The sequence below is a fragment of the Balaenoptera borealis genome, assembly GCF_965194805.1.
Source record: "Balaenoptera borealis genome assembly, chromosome: 8".
Taxonomy (NCBI): domain Eukaryota; kingdom Metazoa; phylum Chordata; class Mammalia; order Artiodactyla; family Balaenopteridae; genus Balaenoptera; species Balaenoptera borealis.
Genome location: NC_138865.1, coordinates 14,885,373 through 14,910,386, shown reverse-complemented (window position 1 = coordinate 14,910,386; position 25,014 = coordinate 14,885,373). Strand labels below are relative to the sequence as shown.

General features: G+C 51.1%; 1 protein-coding gene across 2 annotated transcripts in view; it reads left to right on the top strand.

Moving 5' to 3' along the window:
• The first annotated feature begins 1,922 nt into the window (after nucleotides 1-1,922).
• SLC25A37 (solute carrier family 25 member 37) overlaps nucleotides 1,923-25,014 on the top strand; it is a 43,060-nt gene continuing 19,968 nt past the window's right edge. The window contains exon 1 of one of the 2 annotated variants that reach the window (XM_082402877.1): nucleotides 1,923-2,271. In XM_082402877.1, coding sequence (XP_082259003.1) covers nucleotides 2,059-2,271 — 213 coding nt within the window. In that variant the 5' untranslated portion in view covers nucleotides 1,923-2,058. The remainder of the gene's footprint in view (nucleotides 2,272-25,014) is intronic. The other variant, XM_082402878.1, reaches the window with a different exon arrangement.

Below are 25,014 nucleotides of genomic sequence, written 5' to 3'. Positions count from 1 at the left end.
CCGTTGGGAGATTAGATCCTAAAAAGAATGATCCATTTTCATTCTTTCCATTTTTTCAATTATAGAAACAATACAAGCATTGCTTGTCTGTAAAATATAGTAAAAATACCTGTAATCCTATGTCACTATCACAATAACCACTTCACTCTTTTCCTATGCATATTTACATCTTTGTGAATGTAATGTTCATAGAATTTTGGTTTTTTTCACATAACATTGCATCATAATTATTTCCCATGTTGTTGCATAGCCACAATTTTAATGGCCCCATAATATTTCATGAATACAGGTATCATAATTTGCTCAGCCAATGTTCTCTCGTTGAACATTTTGGTTGTTTCCAATTATTTATTACTATGAATAATGCTTTGAAGAGCGTCATGTATATTCAGACAGTTGTGTCACATTCCCTGAAGTGGGACGATGAGTTAATATGTACTGGTTAAAGGGTATCCATTTTTACATGAGTATCAACAGGTTTTGACCAACGTTTCTTCAAAATCACCTCTGGCAAAAGCAATTACTAAATTTTTCTCCAGCAATTACTAAATACAGAGCGTGTTTCTACCTAGCCCATCCTTAGCACTGGTCTCGGGAGCAACTTTTGGCAGCTACCAAAATTGGGGAAATGGTGCCCTTGGCCGTGAAGACTCTATTGACATCGCTCACATCACTGAATCTCAAATCCCGGAGAGCTGCCTGGGTTGTTATGACCCAAATCTTGGGACCAGGGTGAGGCCAAAGAGGGTATTGCAGCATCTTCAGGGTCTCCTGCACCTTTTCATATCTCAAGGCGCAGCTTTCCTGACCAGAGAAGCCTTCTTTGGATAAGGTGCAGTAAAGGTTGATCAGCTCCAGCCAAGTCTTAAGCCCAGAACATGCACATTTAGATGTGCAGATGCCATGCTTTCAGGGAGCCTTAGATAAACAGGCAGGTTACTCCCCTACTTTTTGATTCCTCCCCCTTCCCCCAGATGGAGAAAGACAATATTATTTAGGTTAAAATAAAACAGTCTGGGTTACACTTTATTTAAGAAGATAGCTTGGGATGAGTTTAAGATCTAGAAGACCAGAGTCTTTAAAGATAGGCAGATGCAATACTGCAAGATTTTACTCTCTTGGCCACTTTGCACCCGACTGTGAGACCAGGCTTCTAAAGCCCCTCCAGCCCCAGGAAAACGTGCTGAAGGCGCCTACTCAGAAGGGCTCCATCCTGGTGACTACTTATTGCCCAGTCCAGGGCAGGGTGGATTTAGCCCCTTGGTGAGAATAAGGCGGCACAAGTTTTGCTCTATGTATTATGTGTTTTCAGTGAGAGAGAAAAATTCGAGTAAGTGGCCGTTCTCCCCAACGAAGCAACCTGGCATAGCATTTTGAGTTTTCACTTTGTCCCCTCCACGGGACGTGCTCTCGTGCTGCACAAAAGGAGGTGCACCCCTCACATCGCGCAGTGGGTCCTCAATTCTAGAACTCCACTCCACCCCCACGTGTGCCTCCACCCCTCCCCTCCTCCAGCCACCATAACTGCTCCATAAATGACGTTCGCAGCAACTTCCCCCCCTCCAGGCCTGAGGAATGCCAAAGCTTGCTGAGCAATACTGTTTGCAAAATCCCGGGCTCTGGGGGCAGATTTTCCGCTGCTCCGAATCTCCCTCCAGCCTCAAGCATTGCCCAATCCCTACGGTCCGGCTGACCCTCCCCAGCGACTGCCCCCTGGTCTGCCCCAAACCAGGCAGCACCACCCCACCAGGAGGTAACACAACTTCCCGGGACACCCCAACGTCTCCTTTCGCCCCCATCCGGTAGCTTGGAAATTTGCACTGGGCAGTGACGTCACACTGGGAGGCGGGTCCCCACTGTCCCGCACACCAATGGCGCGGCCGCGGCCGGCCTCTCCTTTCCCAGTGATTGGTGCCCCTCTGCTCCACCCCAGCCCGCCATGGCGTCAGGCGCCGCAGCACCCGGGAGGTGGTTCCCACTTTAAAGAAGTGAAGTTTTTCATCCCCTCCCCCTCCCCGCCCGCCTCCTGCAGCCTCCCGCGCCCAGCGGAGCCGGCGGATGGAGCTACGCTGCGGCGGCGTAGGGAGCCAGGCTGGAGGGCGCAGGATGGATGGGGACAGCCGAGATGGCGGCGGCGGCGGCTGCAAGGACGCCGGGTCGGAGGACTATGAGAACCTGCCGACCAGCGTCTCCTTATCCATCCACATGACAGCCGGAGCGATGGCCGGGATCCTGGAGCACTCGGTCATGTACCCGGTAGACTCAGTGAAGGTGAGGCGCGAGGGGACTTTAGGGACGGAGCGAGCGGAGAGGAGAGCGCGCGCGCGTGCGTTTGCATCCCGCGCAGGAGCAGCCTGGATGCAGCTCTCCGAAACCGCGCTCTCCTCGGGGCCGCGGCGCCCCGGGTCTCCTGGGTCTCACCGGGAGCTGGCGCGCGCAGCCGGGGCGCCGGGGAGCGCGCTGCGCAGCTCCTTCCGCTGTGCGCCTGGGCCCTGGGGGCACCCCCCGCGCCCACGAGGGTGCCCCAGCCGGCGCCCCGCTCCGCCGCTCCCGCCGAGTTCCCTGCCTGGGCTGCTGGCGGCGCTGCGGCCGGCGAGGAGGAGTGGCGAGCGCCGCTGGCCTCGGTGGTGGCGGCGGGGTTCCCGAGGGAGGCGTGCGGTGCAGCTTTGCACAGTCTTACCACTGTCTGGCCACGCGATCGGAGAGTTTGCGGTCCCGGGTCGTTGCGGCTCCCGCTGGCGCGCCCGGTGTCCGAGCCACGGCGAGTGGCGTCCGCCGGCCGGTGCCGGGTGGCCGAGGCTGCCCACACGTGCGCTGACCCCGAGGGACCCGCCGCCGGGAGCGCTAACCACGCTCGCGCCGAGGAACGTGTCCCTGGTCCGGCCGGCCCGGCCGCCCGCCCTCCGGCTGTCGAGCCGCTGAGAGGCAGTAAGACTTGCAATGACATTTGCCTTCTCATTTTGTTGCAGGGAGGCGGGCAGGCAGGGAGAGCGTGTGCTGTACAGCCTTTCTTACGGTTTGTGTAATAGACGTTCAGTTGGCCCGGTACTTCCCGGGTAGTTTTAAATGCATTTCTGTAAGGAGGCAGCTTTAGCCAGGCGGATTTTGCCTGAGTTGCCCTCAGTCAGCTTGTTCAGGATACCGAATGGCTAGGGGATAGAGTGCTGAGGGCGAGTAATACTAGTATTGACACATTGCACTTTTGTGGGCAGAACTCATCTAAAGCATACAGCAACCCTGGGGATTAACAGATGAAGAAACCGTGGCATAGAGAGGTGAACAGATTAGCCTGCCCGGGCTCATGAGCCACCTATATCCTCCGACTTCAGCCCCAGTGTGCTTTGGGAGATTTGGGGACCTCTCCGGGTGGCAGTTATCTTGGAAGGCAGGCCCAGCAGAGTTCCCCAGCTAGCATCTGTATCTTGTTGCTGATGCTGGCCCCACGTGAGTGGTGTGAAGGCCAGAATGTCTAATGCAGAGGGTTTTCCCTGCCCTGGGCAGCTCTCAGAGCTGGCAGTCAGTGGCTGGACAGACACGGGTCCAGAGAGGAGGCCATGGGCATTGGCTGTAAGGTGAGCCCAAGTCTTATATTGTGCTGCTGGGACTGAGCCATCACCCCTTCTGTCCCTCCGGCATCCCAGTGGGGAATTAAGGGAATGGTCTTTGCCTGCCAGGGTTACAGAGGCCACAGGGAGATCTTGTCTCTTAGGTTTTCGAAGCTGCTCCAGGAAAGACCCTGGACAGATACCAGGTGGCATTTGTATAGGAAAGAATCCCTCACGTGTAATAAAATTCCCCATGTTTGAAGTTGTTGTCTCAGGTGCCTTGGACAGAGTGTGGGAAAGTTAGGAGCAGGGAGATGTTATTTGAGCAGGCACCAGACCCACTGGGTCGTGGAGATGAATGTCCCGTCAAGGACCTGTACCACTTCCGAGGCCCTTGGCCTCTGCTGTGAGTTTGGTTCAGGGCATCATTTTAGCTTATCTTTAGGATTAGGAACAGTCAGTCATGCCTTTTGAGCTCCCTGGGACATTCTGAAGAGGCATTAATCTCACGTGTTTAAATTTTGTGATCTGTGTTTAGTTTCCTCCCTGCCCCTCCTTCTGCCCCGTGGATGCTGGTCTGTTTTTTTAGAATTTTTTTAATTTATTTAATTTTATTTTTGGCTGTGTTGGGTCTTCGTTTCTGTGTGAGGGCTTTCTCTAGTTGCGGCAAGTGGGGGCCACTCTTCATTGCGGTGCGCGGGCCTCTCACTATCGCGGCCTCTCTTATTGCAGAGCACAGGCTCCAGACGCGCAGGCTCAGTAGTTGTGGCTTACGGGCCTAGCCGCTCCGTGGCATGTGGGATCCTCCCAGACCAGGGCTCGAACCCGTGTCCCCTGCATTGGCAGGCAATTGACTCTCAACCACTGCGCCACCAGGGAAGCCCAATGCTGGTCTGTTTTGATCCATTTGTCACTGTGTACTTAGTGTTACTTTCCCTAGCGGTTTTCACCTGTGGCCAGGTTAACGTGGTGTGTATGGTCGAAGGAGCTGGTCTCACCGTCCTAGGCAAGTCATTCTATGGGGCTTGACTGTAAAATGAAGGCTTGGGTTAACCAACCAGGAAGGTTTTCTAGGTTCTGCAATTATAATTCTAGCTCTGAATAACAACCCTTAGGGGTTCTTCTGGTTTTGAGCATGCAGGTTTGGCTTTAAAGCCCCTCTTGTTTTTTGGCTACAACTTTCTTGGATTACTCTTCATTTTGCAGCAGGGATAAAAGGCACAGAGTTAAGTGGTATGAGCCCCTCTGTGTGACCCCAGTGAGGCCGCGGCAGAGTGCCAACGTGTGCCAAGACCAGCATGGTTGTCTGTGTCCAACATGAGATATGCTTCAGTCATGGAAATGCTCTACTTGGGGAGACCTTCACTGTGTTCTTCTTAAATATTTGGGAAGATGAAGACTGTGAGTAATTGAATCAGGAGCTCTGGGCTGGGGTTCAAGCCCAGCCCCTAACTTGTTTCATGCCTTAGGCACTGTTCTGTGCCTTAGTTTTGTCACTAGTAAAACGGAGGCTGTGGACCAGTTCAGTATTTCCCATTTTTAACCTGTCCCCCTTTCTACGAACACAGAACACTTACTTTCTTGAAATTTCAAATAATTATTATACCTGAAGCCAAATCAGTGTAAATTGTATCTTGAAAGGGAAAAAAAAAAGTTTTCTTTGATTTTATAAGGCACACAGCTTTAACCTGTTCTTGTAAAGTTCACTGAGAGTGTTGGATGGGCCTGCTTTTTCCAGTTTTTCTCTCCTAGGTAGTGTGAACCATGGTGCTCAGGGATGGTCACTTTCATTTCTGAGCCCAGCGAGCTGTTAGGTTGGGTCATTTAGTGCAGATGGTCAGCCTTGCTAATGCTTCCCATTGTAACATTACATACATTTCCCCATGAAGTCCCATCCCCCCAACAATGTCACCTTAATGATCTGCATTTTTCAAACTGGGTGGTGACCCATTAGTGGGAGCAACATTTTTTAAAAATTAATTAATTAATTAATTCTTGGCTGCGTTGGGTCTTCGTTGCTGCGCACAGGCTTTCTCTAGTTGCGGTGAGCGGGGGATACTCTTCGTTGCGGTGCGCGGGCTTCTCATTGCGGTGGCTTCTCTTGTTGCGGAGCACGGGCTCTAGGTGTGCGGGCTTCAGTCGTTGCGGCACATGGGCTCAGTAGTTGTGGCTTGCGGGCTCTAGAGCGCAGGCTCAGTAGTTGTGGCGCACGGGCTTAGTTGCTCTGCAGCATGTGGGATCTTCGCGGACCAGGGCTCGAACCGGTGTCCCCTGCATTGGCAGGCGGATTCTTAACCACTGTGCCACCAGGGAAGTCCCAGGAGCAACATTTTTAAAAAGCCAGATTGGTGCGAGTACAAAGTACAGGCATGTGTGGCATGTGGTAAGGAGCAGGGTCGCTCCATGAAATTCTGCTTGGGTTGTGTGTGTGTGTGTTCCCTGAGTGGCTGTGTAAAGTGCACTTCTGGCTGGGGATTATGGGCAAAAACGTCTGAAAAACACTGAACCTCATAATCACTAGTGCCTCTCGAGCTCCAGCAGTCAACAGCCTGTGATTATTAAGTGGGTATTTGGAAGACTTTCGGCAACTTTTCTCCTCTTTCCTGTGTCTTCCTCTGTTGCTTGTCCCCGCGCTGGTGGCATATGAGTACTCACTCATCCATAAAGGGCCAGGCTGCTGGGACCCCGTAGTGGTCCCAGGGGAGGGAGCGAGGGGGCTCTGTAGGGCTCTCAGCAAAGGGCAGCCACGACTTGCTCCTTTCCAACTGGGGCTTTGCAGCCCCTCTACCGTGAGCCTCGCCCTGGTGCTCCAGAGGGGCCAGTGGCGTGGTCGCCTAGACCAGCACTTGGGATGGATGTGAGAACCCCTGGTCGGGAGCGCTCAGGACTGTGGGGAGAATGCCAGGTGGGTGGAGGAGGAAATTCCAACCAGATTAGGCACACCGCTCGCAGACCATGCTGAGTCCTGCGGTGGCGGTGGCGAAAGCAGGGGCAGAAGGAAACAGGAAAGATTTGAAGCGAGGGAACTTCCGCTGACCCTTTCACAGCCCTTCTCTTGTTTTGCTTGTCAGGGAAACTCAGTCCTCAAGCTCTGCTGGGGGAAGCCCTCCTTTCCCGCCAGGGTGCAGCCGGATGGCAGGGCACTGACAGCCGGCCGAGTGGGTTAAGGCTCAGCCTTCTCTCTAGGAGCTGGTGGCTGCCGAGCCAGTTAGAAACCTCGCTTGGCCTTGGGGGTTTGTGTCGCTGGCCCTGCTGAGCTCTGCATTCCTCCACTTCTGGCTTTGCTCATCCTTCCTGGTCCCAGCAGCGCAAGCTGACTGCTAGGGTCCTCTGGGGAGCTGGGGGGCAGGGGGCGAAGGCAGCTGCCGGTGTCCCTCCCACCCACTCCAGTGCTTTCGAAACCAAGTACCTTCCAGTAGATGCCATTCTGCTTCGAAAGGGCGTGAAATCCCAAATTGCTTTCGTTCTTGCAACAAAATTATAGTGATCTTTCCTGTCTCCTAGAGATCCCGCCCCTCCCTTCTTTTCTGTCCTCCTTCAGCGGGAGGCGCTTTTCTAAGAGGTGGATTTCGGAGTGGCGTGGGGTCCAGCGAGGAGTCCTCTTGAACTTCTGTCGGGTTGTTTGTTTCATGAGCACCCAGGCCGTGTGCTGATGCCCAGGGCTGGGGTCTGCTGGAGGATCTCAGGCGGTCCCAGATCAGCACTTGGCCCCCATGTGGCCACTTTCCTGCCGGCTGCTGGCCCCCTCTGCCCAGAAGTGGGGGAGGGTGAGGCTGGGGCAAAGGGCTTGGAGGGGAGCCCCTCGGATTATAGTGGGCGGCCAAGGCGGCCTCAGCTCTTTAACAGCGGGAGGCACTTGGGGCTAATTGGGGGGATTCAGTTACATTGTTTAAACCATACAGGGGTGTGCACATGGGGTAGGGGGTGTGCACATGGAACACGGGTGTGCACATGAAGTGGGGGGGGCGTGTCATGTGGAAGGGAGGGCATGGCTCTGTGGAGTAGGCCTTCCATAGTTTCCTGGTTTCCGCTGGGCACCTTTTAGCCATCTGTGGCCCTTCATTGAAGAGGGCTTTTGTCCCACCCCTCTTTGGGGCGGTGACCAATCTCCAGACTTGAGTCCCACTTTCCTTCTTTTACAGGCTTGGGTTCTGGACCCCTTCTGGCTTTCCCTGACCCACTGGATGAACTCGCTTGCTTGTGTTCAAGGAAGCCTTTGGTATTCCCTCTTGAACCCCAGAACTGGCTCTTTTCACATCTCCCCTGGTACCCAACCTTTCCATCTCAGAGAGTTTTCTTTTTGTTTTTAATTTTCATTGAGTTCTGCTTCTCCCAAAGCCTGCCCTCCCCTCCCGGCCTCCACCTGGAATGTTTGCTGCCGCTGTTTTTCATAGGAGGCTTGCATCCGATCACTGTCTCTTTAACTGCAAAGCTGCCCTCAAGCTCCTTCTGAGCTGCGGTTTCTCACCCTCAGAGAACTATCTTGGGGCAATTCAGATCCCAGTCTTGGACTTACCGGTTGGGCGGGACACTTAGCTTTTCTGAGGTCTAGTTTCCTTATCTGTGAAATGCAGACACAAATTTTCTTCCTGCTTTTTCTCACCTGAACCAACTTTCCATTGCTTCCTTCTTCCCTTGTTTTCCCGTCGGAACCCATGGAAGTTCCCTGTAACAGGCTCCCTTACATCTTCACTGAGCTTTCCTTCCTCCTGCCGGTGCTGATGGAAATCCAACTCTTCTCCTGAGACCCCCACTTCCCTGAAGCCTCTCAAGAAAAGATGTTTCCCATCGCCTCAAACCACATGCCTTGGGGCTGCTCCCCTCTCTCTGACTGTTAATCACCCACCTTATCAACTGCTCCTTCCCCTTTGAGGCTCCCGCCATCCACTTCCACCAGTGTCCATCCCTCTTCTCTCCCTGTCCCCACTCACCTCCTACTCTGCTGGGATGGCAGGATGGGTAGGGGCAGGGGCCCTTCGGCCAGACTGCATGGACCAGGGCCTGCTTCCCACTTGGGTGTGACCTGGGGCAAGTTTCTTCATTCACCCCTCTGCCCAGTTTCCCCACCTGTAAAAGAAAAAGACAAGATGGTACTGATGTCCCAGGTGGCTGTGAGGGTTAAGTCCTTACAGCACTTATCAGAGCCTGCTGTGTATGCGTGTCCTCTAGGTGTGAGCTCTCGGCTTCATCGTGATCATCATCAATGACGCGATCCAGTCACTCTCCCTCATGCTCTGGATGTTGGCGTCTGGCTCATAGACGGCTCCTCTACCCTGAATCCCATCATCGTCCTGAGACTGTCCCCTCTGGGCCACCACCCAACTAACACCCAAATCCCTCCATTCTTTACGTTGCTCAGGTCGAGGGCCGTTACCTCCACGGGGCCTTGTCCTGACCCAGAGCCTTTCCGCCTCTGAAATCGTGCATTCAGACGTCTCATAGCCTGGCCACAGCTTTCTCATGGTCACACGGTGCTAGGGCTCCTGTCTCTTCTCTCTCTCTCCTCTCGGCGCATCCCTGGCTTCCTCAGCCCATCACTGCAGCCACTCCCGGGCCCGCAGTTTCTCTGCCTGTGGTTCTTCCAGCGCTGGCCTGCCCACACCTGATACCTAACAACCCACCAGCCACTGGGCAGCCGAGCCCTTCGGGAGAAACCCACACTGCTGCCCCGTGTGCCAGGCCTCTGGGGCCCCCAGCCTGTCCTTTCCCGTGTTCCGGTCAGTCTGCTTTTGTCCTCCTCAACAGCTGCTTCAGACCATCTTGCTTCTCAGACCCCCACCCCCCCCACTTCTCTCAGCCTCAGTGTGGCATCTTGCTCCCTGATTATAGAGGAACCAGGACCCCAGTCAGACTCTCCTGTGACTGTCCTTCCAACTAGCCTGCCATCCCCCGCCCTTCCCTCCTCCTATCGTAAGGTAAGAGGGTCCTTCCTTCCTCTAAGGGGAATCAGTGGGGGGAGGGTGACGTGTAGGGACCACCCCATACACCTGGGTTTGAATCCTGGCTCTCCACCTGGGCCACCTTACTTGGCCTCTCTAAGCTCAGTTTCCTTCTCTGCAGAGTGTGGATGTGAATCCCAAGACCTACCTTATAGGGTTGTTGAAAGAATTAAGTGGGGTGACGTACGTGAAGCTCTTGCTGCAGTGCCTGGCACCTAAGTTCTCAATAAAGGTCATGGGGGTAGTTATTTTGGTCAGCTGTCTCATGGGTAACCCGGTTCCAGTATCCTTAGCACACCACCACCCACCCCCGCCCCACCATTGGTCCCTTCTCAGGAGCATTTCTACGTCCAGTCCGTACTTCTCCCATCTTAAATAACGAACCAACCCCAGGCAGCTCACCTTGAGCCCACGTGCCCTTAAAATAACAAATGTTAGGGAAGGATGGTTGACATGCAGTCTCTCCCTCCTCCCCTTGTCACCCCCCAGGCCTCTGGGGTTTTGTGCCCGTCACTCTGCTGCAAGCCCACTAGGGTGCCAGCGATCTCCTGGCTAATAAATTCAGCCATCGTTTTCCTGGCCCCTCTGATGGCAGGCAGCCTGCTGGTCTTCCTCAGAATTCTGCCCTCTACCTTCTTTTCTTCCCTCGGGACACGTCTCCATTTCTGCCTGGGTCCTGATAACCCGCAGGTTGCATCTCTGTGTCTCTGGTCCAGACTCTCTAGGAGCTAGATAAACAGTTGCCTTGAAGACATGTCCATTTGGCTGCCTTGGTGTCCATCATGGACATCCTGCCCTCCCCTCTGGCCTGCCCTTTGGCCTGGGCCCCCTCCCTCAGAAAATTGGGGATGGTCTTCAGCTTGTCCCCCACCTCTGCCCCCCTCCCCCCTCTCCCCATATGCTTCCAAGACCTGTCCGCTCCTGCATCTGTAATACCTCTTAATTTGTTTTCTTCTCCCTCCTACTGCTTCTACCTTGATTCAGGGGACTCAGCAACTGGCGCCTTTACATTGCAGACTTCCCTGATCACAGAGTCACAGTTGAATAAACCCTCCCCTCCACTCACCCACACTTCCCTATTGCCCGGCCCTGCTTTTTCTCCACAGCGTGTGTTACCTTATAACACACAATACTGTTAATTCATACTTATTTATTTATTTATTTTTCTGGCCCTGCCACCCAGCTTGTGGGATCTTAGTTCCCTGACCAGGGATCGAACCTGTGCCCCCTGCAATGGAAGTGTGGAGTCTCAACCACTGGACTGCCAAGGAATTCCCTCATATTTATTATTTACATTGTTTACTATTTTCTTCATATTTGTAATGCTATTTACATTGTTTATGGTCTCCCTTCCTTGGAATGTCAGCTCCCAGCGGGCAGGAGTGTTTTACTCCTTTGTTCTCTGGTGTGTTCCCATTGCCAGAAACAGTACCCGGCACACAGTAGGTGCTCAGTTAAGTATTGATATTTGTTGAATGAATTCCCACAAATCCTTCCTAGCTAGTCCTGCACACTCCCAGTTTTCTCTCCTTAAGTAAGGAAGAGTAGCAATACCCATCCTGCCCACCTTTCAGATCTATTTACTGGATCTTGGGAGAAAGTGCAGCTAGGTTTGCAGTGAACACAGTTTAAAAAGCATGAAGCTCTCTGCAGGTGCCAGGCCATGGTATTTACTATCAAGCCAGGATCGTGTTAAAGGGGTAAGGTTAGCTGATTGGAATGGAAAGCCCAGCCTGTTCTCCATGGTGCTGCAGAGCCTGCAAGGGGCCTGAGGGGGTAGAGGGGCAGCCCATTGTCTCAGTTCACATCCATTGGTGTCTCCCCGCACCTGACACTCCCCTAGCTGTCCCCGTTGCCTTCAGAATAAAACCTGGACTACCTCGCATGGCATACAAAGACCTAGACCTTCTCCCCCCTCTGACTTAGCCACCGGGGATACGTAAAGGTTTTCCGTGACTCTTGGTTGAATGAATCAGTTGTTTTAAAAAAGATGTGGGGGAAAAAGTGCTTTAAAACCTGCTATGAAACAAATGCTAGTTTTTATTTTGTTTTGCTTAGCGTTGTTTGGAATCTCTACTGTATCTTGGTCACAAAGAGACTTTCTCAGCCCTTTTGCCTGTCCCTTTCTTGAGGTAGAGCCCATAAGCCTCAGTTAAACCCTGATGAGGCTATTAATTCATCTGGCCACCCACTTCATTCATTCCACACTTAACTGAGGGCCCCTGCTACCCCGGGCAACAAAAATAAGTCCTGACCCCTATTTCCAGAGCTTGCTCCCTATAATTAGACCCTGAGCTTAGGTGATGGGACCAGCTGGCTGCCTTTGAGGAGATGAATGGCCCAACTTGATATTTGCTTTCAGATGGGCATGAGGGCTGGGGTGTGGCGTCTGGAGGGCTCAGGCTGCCATCTTGAAGGTCTGGAGCCAGGTGGGGAGTGTCACTGGGGTGTCTTTGCCTGGCATTCTTGCATTGGCTCCTGTCCCCGTGGGAGACACTGGCCCTCAGTTGTACTGTTCCTCCTTGCCCACCCACCCCCCACCATCCTCTTCCTCACCCCTGCGGTTGTTAGTCATTCTGGAAGCTGAAATTGGCTCACAGAAGGTACCTTTGAGAACCCCCTCGCCGTACCCTCCCAGTAATCCCAGACTGCCGGGAAGGGCCGTTGTCTGGTCACTAAGAGGTGTTTTGGTTTCACATTCGTGCTTTCTCTCTGAAGAGAAAACAAAACATGTTGAAATAGAGAGAAATCCCAGCAGCAGCTTGGTTGAAGCAAGAGTTGCATAACAGGTTTAGGAAATGTCTGGCCACCGTGGATCAGGTGGAGGGACTGCCGCTTCGTGTCATGGAGAGGACGTCCTCTGAGGCCACCAGCCTCCAGATGCATCACACACATCCTGCGAGAGACCCAGAAAGCCACGGTACCCTGAGGTCTGGTGGCAAAAGCCCCTGATGGATCTCTCATTGTAGCGACAGCCTTTGTTCCCTGGAGATGCTGCCTTGGGCAGGGGCTGGGAAGAGGGGTGTGTCTGTCAGACTGGTGCTGGTGTTGAAGCCCCTAGAAAGGGCACTGAACTAGGAGGGGGTGGGGCTGGCCCATGAATTTAAGTCTCAGTCCTGCCATTCACCAGCTTTGAAACCTGGACGAGTTATTTCTCTGGGCCAGTGTCTCCTTGTCTCATAGACTGTTATTAGTCACCTAGACTAATATCATCTGTTTACCTACTTGACAGGGCTGTTGAGAAGCTCAGGTGGGATCATGTTTGCGGGCGGCTTTTGTAAACCTTGACAGGCCCAGCTAATGACAGATCGTATCAGAGGCAATATGCTTAATGATTAAGAGCCGTTCAAGTTAACAGCACGGGCTCTGGGGCTAGACTCCCTAGGCTGGTGCCTGGACAACTTACTGAAAACTCTGTGCCTTATTTTTCTCATCTGTGAAATGGGGATAAAATAGTATGCACCTCAGCGTGTTGCTATGAGAATTAATTATGATACACCTAGAATGTTAAGAATAGCGTCAGGGACATGGAAAGCACTCCCTTAATATTAGCTCGTAATATCATTTCTGAAAGTGTTATTTCTTGAATGCCTGGTTGTGCTTGTATGTTGCTATTGTAATTGTATATTGCAGTATTTTTGTATTGTTTCAACCTATATTCTGTCCCTTGATCCTCTTAGCTCTCCTTTGAAGATAGGAAAAGGCATGTGCAGTTTCCCATTTCATAGATGAGAAAACTGAGCTTCAGAACAATAATATGCCCTGAAACTTGGGCCTCTTTCTGCTGTACCAGAGTTGAGGAAAGGAATCAGGTAGGAGCAAGCAAGTGAGGTGCTGGGGTGCAGACTCAGATGTTAATAATGGCAGAGCCCTTGAGCTGGGTTCTGAGAGGAGATGATGGGACCTCAGCTGCATTCTTGGGAGGGAGGAATTGGAGTTGAGGGAGCACCAGCAGGAAATCAAAGTGTGGCATGGAACACGGGGCTCTAACGTATAGGTAGGAGTTCCTGGGTCAACTACTCTAGTATGCAGGGCAAGCGGATGATGACAAATGGTTATTGCCATAGGATATTTTTGGCTCTGTCTGGCTTCTCTCTCTGGAGCAAGTTGCAGCTCTCATTTCAGCAGTGTGCCAACGTTGGACTCAATATAGTAATTTGAATTTGGACTGGCCTGAGTATTCCTTTCCAGAACACAGCCGGAAAATGACTTGTTGGGAAGAGCACTACCTCATAGTTCCTCGGTCTGCTAGGGCTGCAGTTTTCTCATCTTAAATAGGGCAGAGTAACAATGCCTGTCGTGCTTCCGTTTCAGGTCTACTTAATACATCTAGTAAGAAAATATAGCCCGGTTTGCAGTGAACAAACCTTTATACCATTTAAAAAGTATAAAGCTCTCTGCAGGTGCCACGTTGTGGTATTTATTATCAAACTGGGATCCTGTTAAAGGGGTAGGGTTAGCTCGTTGGAATGGAAAATACAGGCTCTGGTTCCAGCCACTGCAGGATTTGCTACAGCTGCATGGCCTTGGGCACTTAACCTCTCTCCTTACACACAGTGTCTCCCATCTGTTGAATAAAGACCAGGGTGGCCGGCTGCTGCCGCCTCTTTAGCTGGGTAATGACGAAGAGCCAATTAGACTCTGGGGCGTGCTCAGAAATACATTTAAAATTGATGATGTAGGACCAGTGATGAGCGGGGCCGCATACGGCTGGCTACCGTGATTAAGGCCAGTGATTAAGGCCGACTTCAGGGAGTGAGGGCCCCGTTCATCTCCGTGGGGTTATCACCTTAAAGGCTCCATTTCACTTTTCAGGTGAGTCTGCCTCTTTGAGTGGCAGGCATGTGAGGCTGGGGACCAAGGAAGGTGGCTGGTCATCCTGAAGTGTGTCTCTGTGTATCTGCTGATGCTCTTACCTACCTTGGTCCCTCCCATCTCTGTTTGCCTTGGCTGTTCGTGGCCATGAAAAGTAAGAGGGGAAGGAGGTAGGACACAGATGCCTTTGTCTCGGGGTCCCTGGTCCTCGTTTCCTTGCACTGCCGACACGGAGGGTTTTGCTTGCTCATTGCTTTGCTCTGGGCCTGGCAGCCAGTGTGGAGGGTGGAGGTGGAGAGTGGGCGCTGGCAGCCTGCAGGAAGCTTGCTGGCTGGCTTGCTGTGGATGGGAACATGCAGGGCCCTGCGTCTGGCTTGCAGTGGGGTACTCTGCTCCCCTGGAATAGAGGCGGTCCCATGGGTGTCCTGGGGCTGTCTCCAGCCTGGATTAAAGGAGTGGGTGGTTGGCAGATGATCAGATCTAAGAAGTCAGAGTGGAGAAACGGGGGGGAAGCCTTTCTTTTTTTTAAGTATTTATTTATTCATTCGTTCATTCATGCTGCACCGTCTCTTCCTTGCGGCACACAGGATCTTCCTTGCGGCATGCTGGATCTTTTAGTTGCAGCGTGCGGACTCTTAGTTGTGGCATGCATGCAGGATCTAGTTCCCCGACCAGGGATTGAACCCAGGCCCCCTGCACTGGGAGCGCGGAGTCTTACCCACTGGGCTGCCGGGGAAGTCCCGGGAAACCTTTCTAAAGGAAAGAGGACGCTGGTGTGTGTGTACATGAGTGTGAGGGTGGAAGGATGAACCTGGGGTGTGTCATTGACTATAGAACCAAGTCTCCTTCCTCAGTCCCTGTTTCCACGGCTTGTTTGCTAAATGTTGGCTTGCATTAGCATGATTCATAGAAACACCTCTACCGAGAAAGAGTTAAAAGGCATTTGTAAAAGTGCAGCTTCATCCGCTGGACTTCATTGAATAACTAAATTAATTCAGGCGTGGGAGCATGTGGGTGTGACCACACGTGCTGGGCACTGGGAGCTGGGGGGCTCGACACCTCCGAGGTCGCCCCACAGCAGAGTCCCCTGTCTGCCAGGAGGACAGAGCTATCAATGAATCATTTCCGGAGGGGGCGATGAGCCTCTTCTCATGGAAAGCGAACCTCAGGAGCAGTCAGGAAAGGGCCCCTCGAAGAAATAATGTCTCAGCATATTTGTATCTAGACTGAAGGAGAAGTAGATGTTAGAACAGGGCTGAACGATCCCCTGTCCCCTAGAATGTCATGGCCTGTCCGCAAGGTGCCCGGCCATCAGCAGGACACCTGTACCCCTCCCCTGACACTCTGGTTTTGGGCTTCTGCTCTGAGTCTTCTGATCACAGGATCAGCTGAGAAAGTTTCTGTGGTTTGGGGTCGCACTGGGGCCTCCACGTGGGACCTGCCCCGCATTCTGAAATTCTTCTTCTCTCCCCACCCTGTTCTGAAGTTTTAATCCACCGTTTGGCCTCCGAGTGACTGCCTGGTGGCATCCAGGAAGCCCAGCCTCGTCCCTGGATGAGAACTTTCACTGCAGAGCTGAGGACCAGAGGAGGGTGAAAACACAGAAGAAGGGAGGAAAGCTGTCACGTCAAAGGCATTTCTGCTCATAATTGGTTCGTAATTGATGGGCGACATGACTGGCAAATGCCAGCTGGAGCAGCGGCCGGACAAGTGGCTAAAAATTAAATAGTCACGTGACTTGTCAAGGTTTAGGGTTTGCCTGAGTAACCTTTTCGGCCCAGGTCACAGTTTGTAGGGTGACCTGAGAGACATGACAAACAGGGTAGGTGACCACTTTGCTTTCTGAAGGACAGGGGTTGACCTGGAGCCCCATACAGGGCCCTGTTCTTGACACTCAGATTCCTATCTCATTCCTTGTCGCTTTTTAAAGGCAGCTGAATAGCTGGACATTTTTTCCCTGCCCTCTCTTTCCTTTGAGCCATTCTCTGTCTGTTGGATCCTCCTATAAATGCAGAGGGTTCAGTTCCTGGGGCTTATCTATCAACCTCCAGTGATTCTGATAAAGGCTGGAAGCTGGGCTCTTGAGGGTTTTCCTCCTGGTGCCTGAACTCGTTCAGGTTTAGACAGAAGCTCCTGGATCTCACAGCTTCTAAAAACTGAGTCCTGTTTCTCCAAAACGCTGGTCCAGTGGACATGGGCAAGAACCAACCGACCCCAAGGCCAGCCCTCCCTTTCTGTGTCTGCGGATTCCCCTGGCACAGGAGGTCTTTGTTACTAAATCTTCTGGGTGTTTTGAAGGAGGATGTGTGTGGGCCTTTTTCAGTGTCGATAGACAATGCTGAACTGTTCCCCAGGAGAAACAGTCGGGATAGAAGCAAAGGATTGATCTGGTGGACGTTACGCCATAGAAAATGCCCTGTTGGGATAGGAGTTGTCAGTGAAAGGGTTAAAAATCTAAAATATGAAAGAGAGACTGGAGAGTTCTCTTTTAGTGTAATTGTGTTTAAAAATTGTTTTTCCTTAAATCTTGGCTTCTCAGACAATCATTGAATTAATGAACGTGTATTTATGCCAGGAAGTGTGAAGCGTTAAATTTATTTCAAAAATGACTAAAGATTTATAGTTAGTCCTTAGAGCACTGAGAATATCACCATCATTAAGTCAGACAGAGAAAGACATGTATCATATGATGTCACTTACATGTGGAATCTAAAAAAATGACACAAATGAACTTATTTACAAAACAGAAACAGACTCATAGACGTAGAAAACAATCCCACGGTTACCAGAGGGGAAAGGGGGTGGGGGAGGGATAAATTAGGAGTTTGGGATTAACAGCTGCACACTGCTGTATATAAAACAGATAAACAACAAGGACCTACTCTATAGCACAGGGAACTATATTCAATATCTTGTAATAACCTATAATGGAAAGGAATCTGAAAAAAAGAATTGTGTGTGTGTATATATATATCTATCTATCTGAATCACTTTGCTGTACACCTGAAACTAACACAAAGTTGTAAATCAACTATAGTTCAATTTTTAAAAATACATAAAGCAAGATGATTTAAATCAGCTTTAGAAATGACTTTTCATTGTAAAAACAATAGAATAACAATGAGGAATACATGGACAAATTGGAGTGACTCCTAGTTCCTTCTTTGCCTCCAAAAAAGTCTTTCAAGTTTCAGAAGGAGGTAGAGAAGGAGTTAACACTGCAGTTTGTCACAATGGGGTCTGTGTGGGTACAGTTGTAGGTGGTTCTGTTTATCCTTGGAATTAGCACTGTTCCCTCCACAGGCGCCTGAGATTGGGCCGGCCAGTTGATGCTTCCCCTGACCTGGGGTAAGAATTCTCATTTTAACCTTCCCGTGAATGTCTCTTCCAAAGTTCTTTTGAATTTTCTGATAATCTAATCACAAGAAAGTTTCTGAAATTCTCTTTCAGACCCTAAAAAATGAAAGTTAACTACAAAGCTGGGCTTTTACTACAAGTTGCTTTTAAGTTGGAAACAGATTTCTGATCCTCTCTGAGTTTAAGAGACAGGAAGAAGCTTTGTCAACCCCGAACATGAACGTGGAGGGCAGGGGGTGAAATGAGGAGAAACAAGGCAAAACGGATCCTTTCTCTGGATACACACACAGAACATTTAATTTGCATTTCAGGGTGAGTTACAATTAGCTCCTGGTGACCAAAAGCCCACCAACTGAGTGACCCTGGGAAAACACTTCACTTAATCTGAGTCTCAGTTTCTTCATCTGTAGAATGGCAAGATGGAACTAAAACTATATGGTTTCTTAGGAAGCTTCCAGTTCTAAAATTTCCACTCCTTATTTGCATGGGCTCTATAACTCTGGGCACTGTCTTTTGACTTGGAATGGAACCTATAGACTTGCAAGCACTTCTACTTGAAGAAGGAAGCTAGGAAGACCACCCCTGCCCACGGCCCCCAGCCCTGGAATTCTCCCAGGGCGAGAATGCCCAAGGAGGAAAAGAGCTAGATGCCCAACTACCATTTGGGGCCCCCGTTTCCCAGAGTACCTGCCGAGAAATGATCATTTATTTAAATTACTTGAAACCTCCAACTACAGCACTGAAAGACTGCGAACGATTCATTCACACAATTCCAGAAATGCTGGATGGCCACAGCCCCACCCTAGAACCAAGGAGAGCCGTGTAGCAGATGCTTCTGGAAGGCTCTGTTTATAGCTCTCTGAGTCCTTCCTGCCGAGGACCTTTCATGAGCTCACTACCAGGAAGCTGAGTCATCGAGGGGTCAGCCGGCACGGCCACGGTCACCCAGCATTGCCACATTGAGAGGCTTGCTACAGGCATTCCCCGCACGGTGATGGGAACCCCATCACTCCCCGTGGCTTGTGCTGAGGTCAGGACCAAAGAGACTGAAACGTCCCATGGAGGGTCAAAGGACTGTCCTCTTTTCAGGGCTCCACATGGGCTCTGTGCTGTGCTCCTGGTACCCAGCTGGCTGCAATGACAACACCTTTCTCGGGGCCTCTGTTCACATCCCACCTGCCACTACCCGTGCCCCCAGGTGGCCCCCTTGTCCCGTGCTTCACCTGTGTGGCTTCCTCCAGGCTTCCGGTCCCTTCTTCAAAGTCATTTCCAGAACCCCGCCCCAAATCTAAACTAGGTCCCCTGCCTTTACTGTTTCAGCATCTTCACCTTCTCCCTTGCTTCAGGACATTTAGAGTTTGGAATTTTTTATTTGTATGACTTTAAAAAAAAAATTATATATTTATTTATTTATTTGGCTGCACCGGGTCTTTAGTTGCAGCACGTGGGATCTTCGTGGGATCTTCATTGAGGCGTGCGGGATCTTTTTTTTGTTTTTTAGTTGCAACATGCAGGATCTTTAGTTGCGACATGTGGGCTCTTAGTTGCGGCATGCGGGATGTAGTTCCCTGATCAGGGATCGAACCCAGGCCCCCTGCATTGGAAGCGTGGAATTTTCACCACTGGACCACCAGGGAAGTCCCTATTTGTATGAGTTTTGGTTTGCTCTTCCCCTCCCCTACTAGACTGTAACCTCCTTTAAGGCAAGGACTCTCTGCCTGCCCCATCATCCCCCGCGCCGCTAGCAGCACCCTGTTTATGTCATAGGGAGAATTTGTTGGTAGAATGACCCTGTTTTACCAATGTGAGACTCCTGCGGTCTGGCCCCTCACTCTCATCCCCGGCACCCATCTACCTCTCTCCCCCTGGAAACCCTTCTCATCAGTTGACTTTGGTTTAAATCATACACTTGAGCTCTGTTTCCAAGACGAGGGTTTTCATCGGCATGAAATCTCACCCAGGACTGAAGGTTCCTGCCATTCTCTTAGGCAGTCAGGGAAACTTACAAATAGCTCCCCCAAAACTTAGGAAATAATTTGTACACGCAAAAAGTTGTATTATACGTGCAAGTGGATTTTGGAGGCTGAAAGGCGAGTCTGCAGGATGTTACCTTTGGTGGCTTTCCCCTGAGACCCTTAGAACATCAAGCCTGGTGTTTCTGGTATTTTGTCATCTTTCTCTGTTATTGTCTGGTCTATGAAGAAAGCAGGAGAACATCCCCTCCAGCTGTGACCTGGCCCCGCCTACACGTAAATCACCCAGCATTTTGGAGATGATCTGACAGCCGCCTTTGTGGGAAATCTGGCTTCGGGAACATCTGGGAAATTTACCCAGGGCCCATGCTTAGCCCTCTAGTGTTCCCTGAACTCTGGAGCCTGGCTGTCCTAGGGCTTATATCCTGGGCTCTTATCCTGTGTGTTAGACCCCAGAAAATGTGAGATGCATCACACTGGGGGACATAGATCCTCAGTAAGCAGATAGCTGTTTGGGGAGGAGAGTACATCTGGGGCTTAACGTGCCTGCTTTGTGTACGTCTGTGGATGAAATGCAGCGTACCTCTGAGTCCTTGACTGTCGTTACGGAGTGTCAAAACACAGTGCTGGGGCGCTGAGATCACAACAGATGAGGCTGCCCCTTCCTTCGTGTTTCTGTCAGACTTTAATGGGAGATAGGCATGCAGACGCATGACCTGATATAATTATAAGTAGAGGAATGAGCCAGAGAAGGCTGGGGACAGGGCAGCTTTGAAAAGGCTTTTTTTCCTGTGGATAACAGGCTAATAGTGGGGCTTGCTTGAGAAGGTGTGGCTTCTCTGGAGGGCGTGGAAGCCAGTCTTGCAGAAGCTGGCAGGACCGCACTTGACTTGGGAACCGTGCACGGGACTTGCGAGGTGCCTGGCTTCCTGAGCCTGTCCAGGGTGGATCCAGGAGGGCCATCACCCTCAGCTCCCTGGCTCTGATGGCAAGGCAGGGCCTTGGAAACACCGGCATCGTCACCCAGTCTCTCACATACAAACGTTTGGCTGGTTTTCGACAGCTACCTCCACGCCTGGGCAGGTGGGGTACTGCTTCCTGGCATGATCTCTTTTGGGCTGACACAGGCCAAGGGTGTATTAGACAGGGACACACTGCATCACTGGGGCCGGGGGCCAGCATGTGGAAAAGGGTGAGCGTCCCAGCTCTGCATCTTAAGCCCTTCTGCCTTACGTCAAAGCTTTGCCTTCCATCCAAGAGCCCCTGGGCTGAACTTCCAGGTACTTCCTTCCAAGGCAGGCCCTGGAGCCAGGGATGTTGCTGTGTCCAGGCGATTATGCTGTGCGTTTGAGCCTCTGGTCGCCTTCACCAAAAACAGACAAGAAAAACAAAAATTGCTCTCCCAGCTGTGCAAAGAAACCTCAGGGAACCATTGGATTGTGACAGGATTTCAGACTGTGATTTCAGAAATGCATATGGAGTGAGCTGTTGATTAGATTGAGGATTGTTTAAGAATTGTGGTTAAAATACACATAACATAAAACTTGCCATCTTACCCTTTTTTCAGTGTACAGTTCGGTAGTGTGGTATATCGACATTATTGTATAATACAACTGTCACCACCATCCATCTCCAGAACTTTTCTCATCTTTGCAAACGGAAACTCTGTCCCCATTAAACAGCATCTCCCTATTGTCCCCAGTCCCCTAGCAACCACCATTCTACTTTCTGTCACTTTGCATTTGACTATTTCAGATACCTCATGTAAGTGGAATCATACAGTATTTGTCTTTTTGTGATCGGCTTATTTCACTTAGCTTAATGTCTTCAAGGTTCGTCCATGTTGTAGCATGTGTCAGAATTTCCTTCCTTGTTGAGGCTGAATAATATTCCGTTGCATGGATAATAGCACCTTTTGTTTATTCATTCATCCGTGGATAGACACTTGGGTTGCTTCCACCCCTTGGCTATTGTGACGAACGCTGCTGTGAACATGGGTGTACGGATATCTCTTTGCGACTCTGTTTTCAATTCTTTTGGATGTATACCCAGCAGTGGGATTGCTGGATCGTGTAATAATTCTATTTTTAATTTTTTTGGAACTTCCATACTGTTTTCCATAGGGGCTGCACCATTTTACACGCATACCAGCAACACACAAGGGTTCTAATCTCTGGTGGAATTCTTTTTTTTTTTCTTTTTTTAATACAGGTGTTTTTAAGCTGCGGGTAGTCCTAATACTTAGTAATGTCGATTTATCTCCCCCCCCAAATAAAACACTCCTCTCCCACACGTTTTGTTTTTTAAAAGACTCTTTACTGGTTTTATAGATTTAGAATGTTAGAGGCCAAAAAGGACCTCCTTAGAGATAATCTGTTAACTCCATTTATTCATTGGACAAATATTTGCAATTGTAGTAGATGGGTGAACAAAACGCAGGAAATCTTCCACCTCTCGGTTTACCTGCTGGTGGAAATTCATGTTGATACCCGGCTAGGCGAACCGATAGCTAGGAGCTCCTCAGGGATTTGGTAGCCAAGCTGGATGGGAGTTGAGGTCTTCTGACGCTTGGAACAGGGCTTTCTCTGTTCTGTCATGCTCACATTTAGGTGCACATCTTGGGGGGATCTCCCAGATCCCCCGTTTGGGAAAGTGAGACACACTTGGATTTATCCCCAGAATCCGAGGGACCTGAGAGCCGGCCCGCACCCACAGGGGGAATGCGGGAGAGGGAGCAGACCCCATGCAGGGCGCCCCGTGCCCGGGCCTGTAGCTCCGTTTGGCCGCAGCTGGCTGTTTCCCTGCAGTTCCGAGGGTGGTGGGTCCCTGAGAGCTGGGGAGGGCCTTCACTACCACTGTGGTGACTGCACAGGAATGGGTGCCAATCAGCCGTTTCAGGGAACCTTGGCACTCAAGGGCTCTGCCTGGCCCTAGCCCTGGACTTAAGCACCAGGTAAAGGTCTCCAGAAGTGCCCTGAGCTCTTAGTGAACTTTCTGCAGCGCTGTCATCTGGACCCTTTGCACCAGTGTAAACTGACACTAGATTTTCCCCCCACCTCTCTAGCTCCCCTGATGGTTACATAATCAGGATTAATGTAAGCAGCCGGCTCCATTCATTTAGAAATGGGGAGCAGAGAAAGGTGACTGTGGAAGTGGGGTGGGTGGGAGGGATGGAGACCCTCAGGGGTTGTTTTGTGCAGATCCCTCACCTCCCTGGGCCTCAGTTTCTCTTCTGTTAAGAGGGTCAGCGAACTAAAGGGCTACTGGGCAGCGCTGACAATCACTCAGGTCGTCTAGTCCAAATAAGCAGTGATTGCAGGAGCGTTGCTGCCAACCAGGGTGGATCCTGGGGGCATCGTCCTCAAGGAAATGAGCGTCTTATGAAGGAATTAGAATAAAATGACATGACATCTTCCTAGGAGTTTGCTATTTATCTCCCCCTCACCCCCATAAAAAGGATTAATAGAAGCACCAGCAGCTGGATGCCAGACCCAAGGCAAAGGGCTTTGCATTCATTATTTCCTTTAATCGTCACAGAGGCTAGGAGGCGGCTGCTATGATGAGCCCCATTTCCAGGTAAGGAAACAGGCTGGGAGAGATTAAGTAGTTTGCGGAAGGTGCAAAGGTGCAAAGGTGCGAGAGAGGAAGCCCCAGAGCTGGGATTTACGTCAGGGGAGGCCCCAGAGCCTGTTCAGCTGACTGTCGTGGGTCTGGACTCCACTGGAAACTGGAGGGCCGCCTCCGGTTTGTCCAGCCTCTTTCTGGTCAGAAGGGATTGGAGTAGGGGTTCCATTCCTGTCCCTTTACTATGAGATTGTAGGAATTGTGGCCTGGAGTCCCCAGTGCCCTGTGGCTGGTAGCTTCCTCCCAGGACCCTGAGCTCTGTTGTGTGGTTTATGGCCTATCCTATTCTGTAGTCTAATGATTCAGTCCAAACCTGTGATGAGATCCTTTGTGCCAAACAGCCATTTATGAGCAAGCAGGGAAAAATACCCTCACCTTCTAGGCAAGATTAAGCTAGTTTTGGTGGTAGTTCTTCATGATATTTCAAAGCCATTTGTATGAACACAGGTGGCAGTTTAGGGGTCATACTTGCTGGAGCCCTTCTACAAAATATTGCAGTGGTGCTAACATTTACCGAGCACCTCCTCTACAGTGCTAGGTGGTCGATGTGCTTGTGTTTTCTCACTTATTCATTGCAGGAAGCACGTGAGGTAGGGGTTTTCACTGATGAGGGAACTGAAGGGCAGAGAATTTTAGTAACTTAATGTGTACAGCTCAAAAATAGTGACGTGGTTGAGGACGGGGCCATCTTTGTGTCCCCAGGTCCTAATAACGGCGTCTGGCATGTTGTAGGAGCTCAGTATGTGATGGTTGAGTGAATGGATGAACTTCAAACCCCAGGGACTGTCTGAGCATTGGGTGGGTGGGTGATTGAACAAGGTTTCTTTGAGATTCCATGATTGGGAGTTTTAACAAAGTGCGGTTGAAGGATGGTCAAGTGGGCGGGGTCCGGGAGTCGGAGTGCTGTCCAGTCTTAGTGCAGCGGTGACTCACTCTGGGAACTTGGGCAAGTCATACAGCCGTTTCCTCATCAGCCAAGCAGAGTTGGGGGAGGGCTGGATGGGTGGGAAAACTCTGAAATCAAACAGAAGCCCAGAGGGAGGAGGAGCCCCTCCACCCCATGCAAAACAAAACAGATGTCGCTGGAGCTTGGACGGCTGAAGTAGGGAGCAAGGCTGTTGGGAGTCTGCTTCTCCTGCATGCAGGAGATGCGCTGGTGCTCTGGGGTGGGGGACCTCGTGTGTTCCCTGGGCGCTTCCATGTGGACCCTCGTATTAAGCTTGTTCTTCAGTGCGGTTCTGTGATGCTTCAGCGAGTTCCCCCAGATGCCAGGAAAACAGAACACTTTGGAGAGTGAGGTGTTTCTCCAGTTCTGCCTCTGACGCCTTGTCCTTACTTGTAGGTGGGGTGTTTTTAAGCCAATGCCATAGGCAAAGCTGCTGAGTCAGGGGAGGCCCCGGGGAGGCCAGGTGAGTGAAATTCTGCCTTGAAAGCTGCCTGACCGTTGGAGTATTCAGTCTCAGCCTTTGCATACTGATGGAGTGCCGGGGGTGTTCGTTGGTCAGAATGCCCTTCCTGCCCACAACCTGGGTGGGCCAGTGGTTCAAGCTCTTTTCCAGGACAGACATGGGTTGGTATTGAACCGGGTTCTATTGCCCAGCTCTGTTTGAGCCCAACATCCAGGCTGATGGCCAGAGTTGGGAAACAGTGATGCTGTGTGACCTCCAGGGGACGGGTCTCCGACTGCCTCTAAGTACCACCTGGACATCGACACCCCCGCCCCCCTCCCCAGGACCTGCATGGACTTAAGCAGCAAGGACT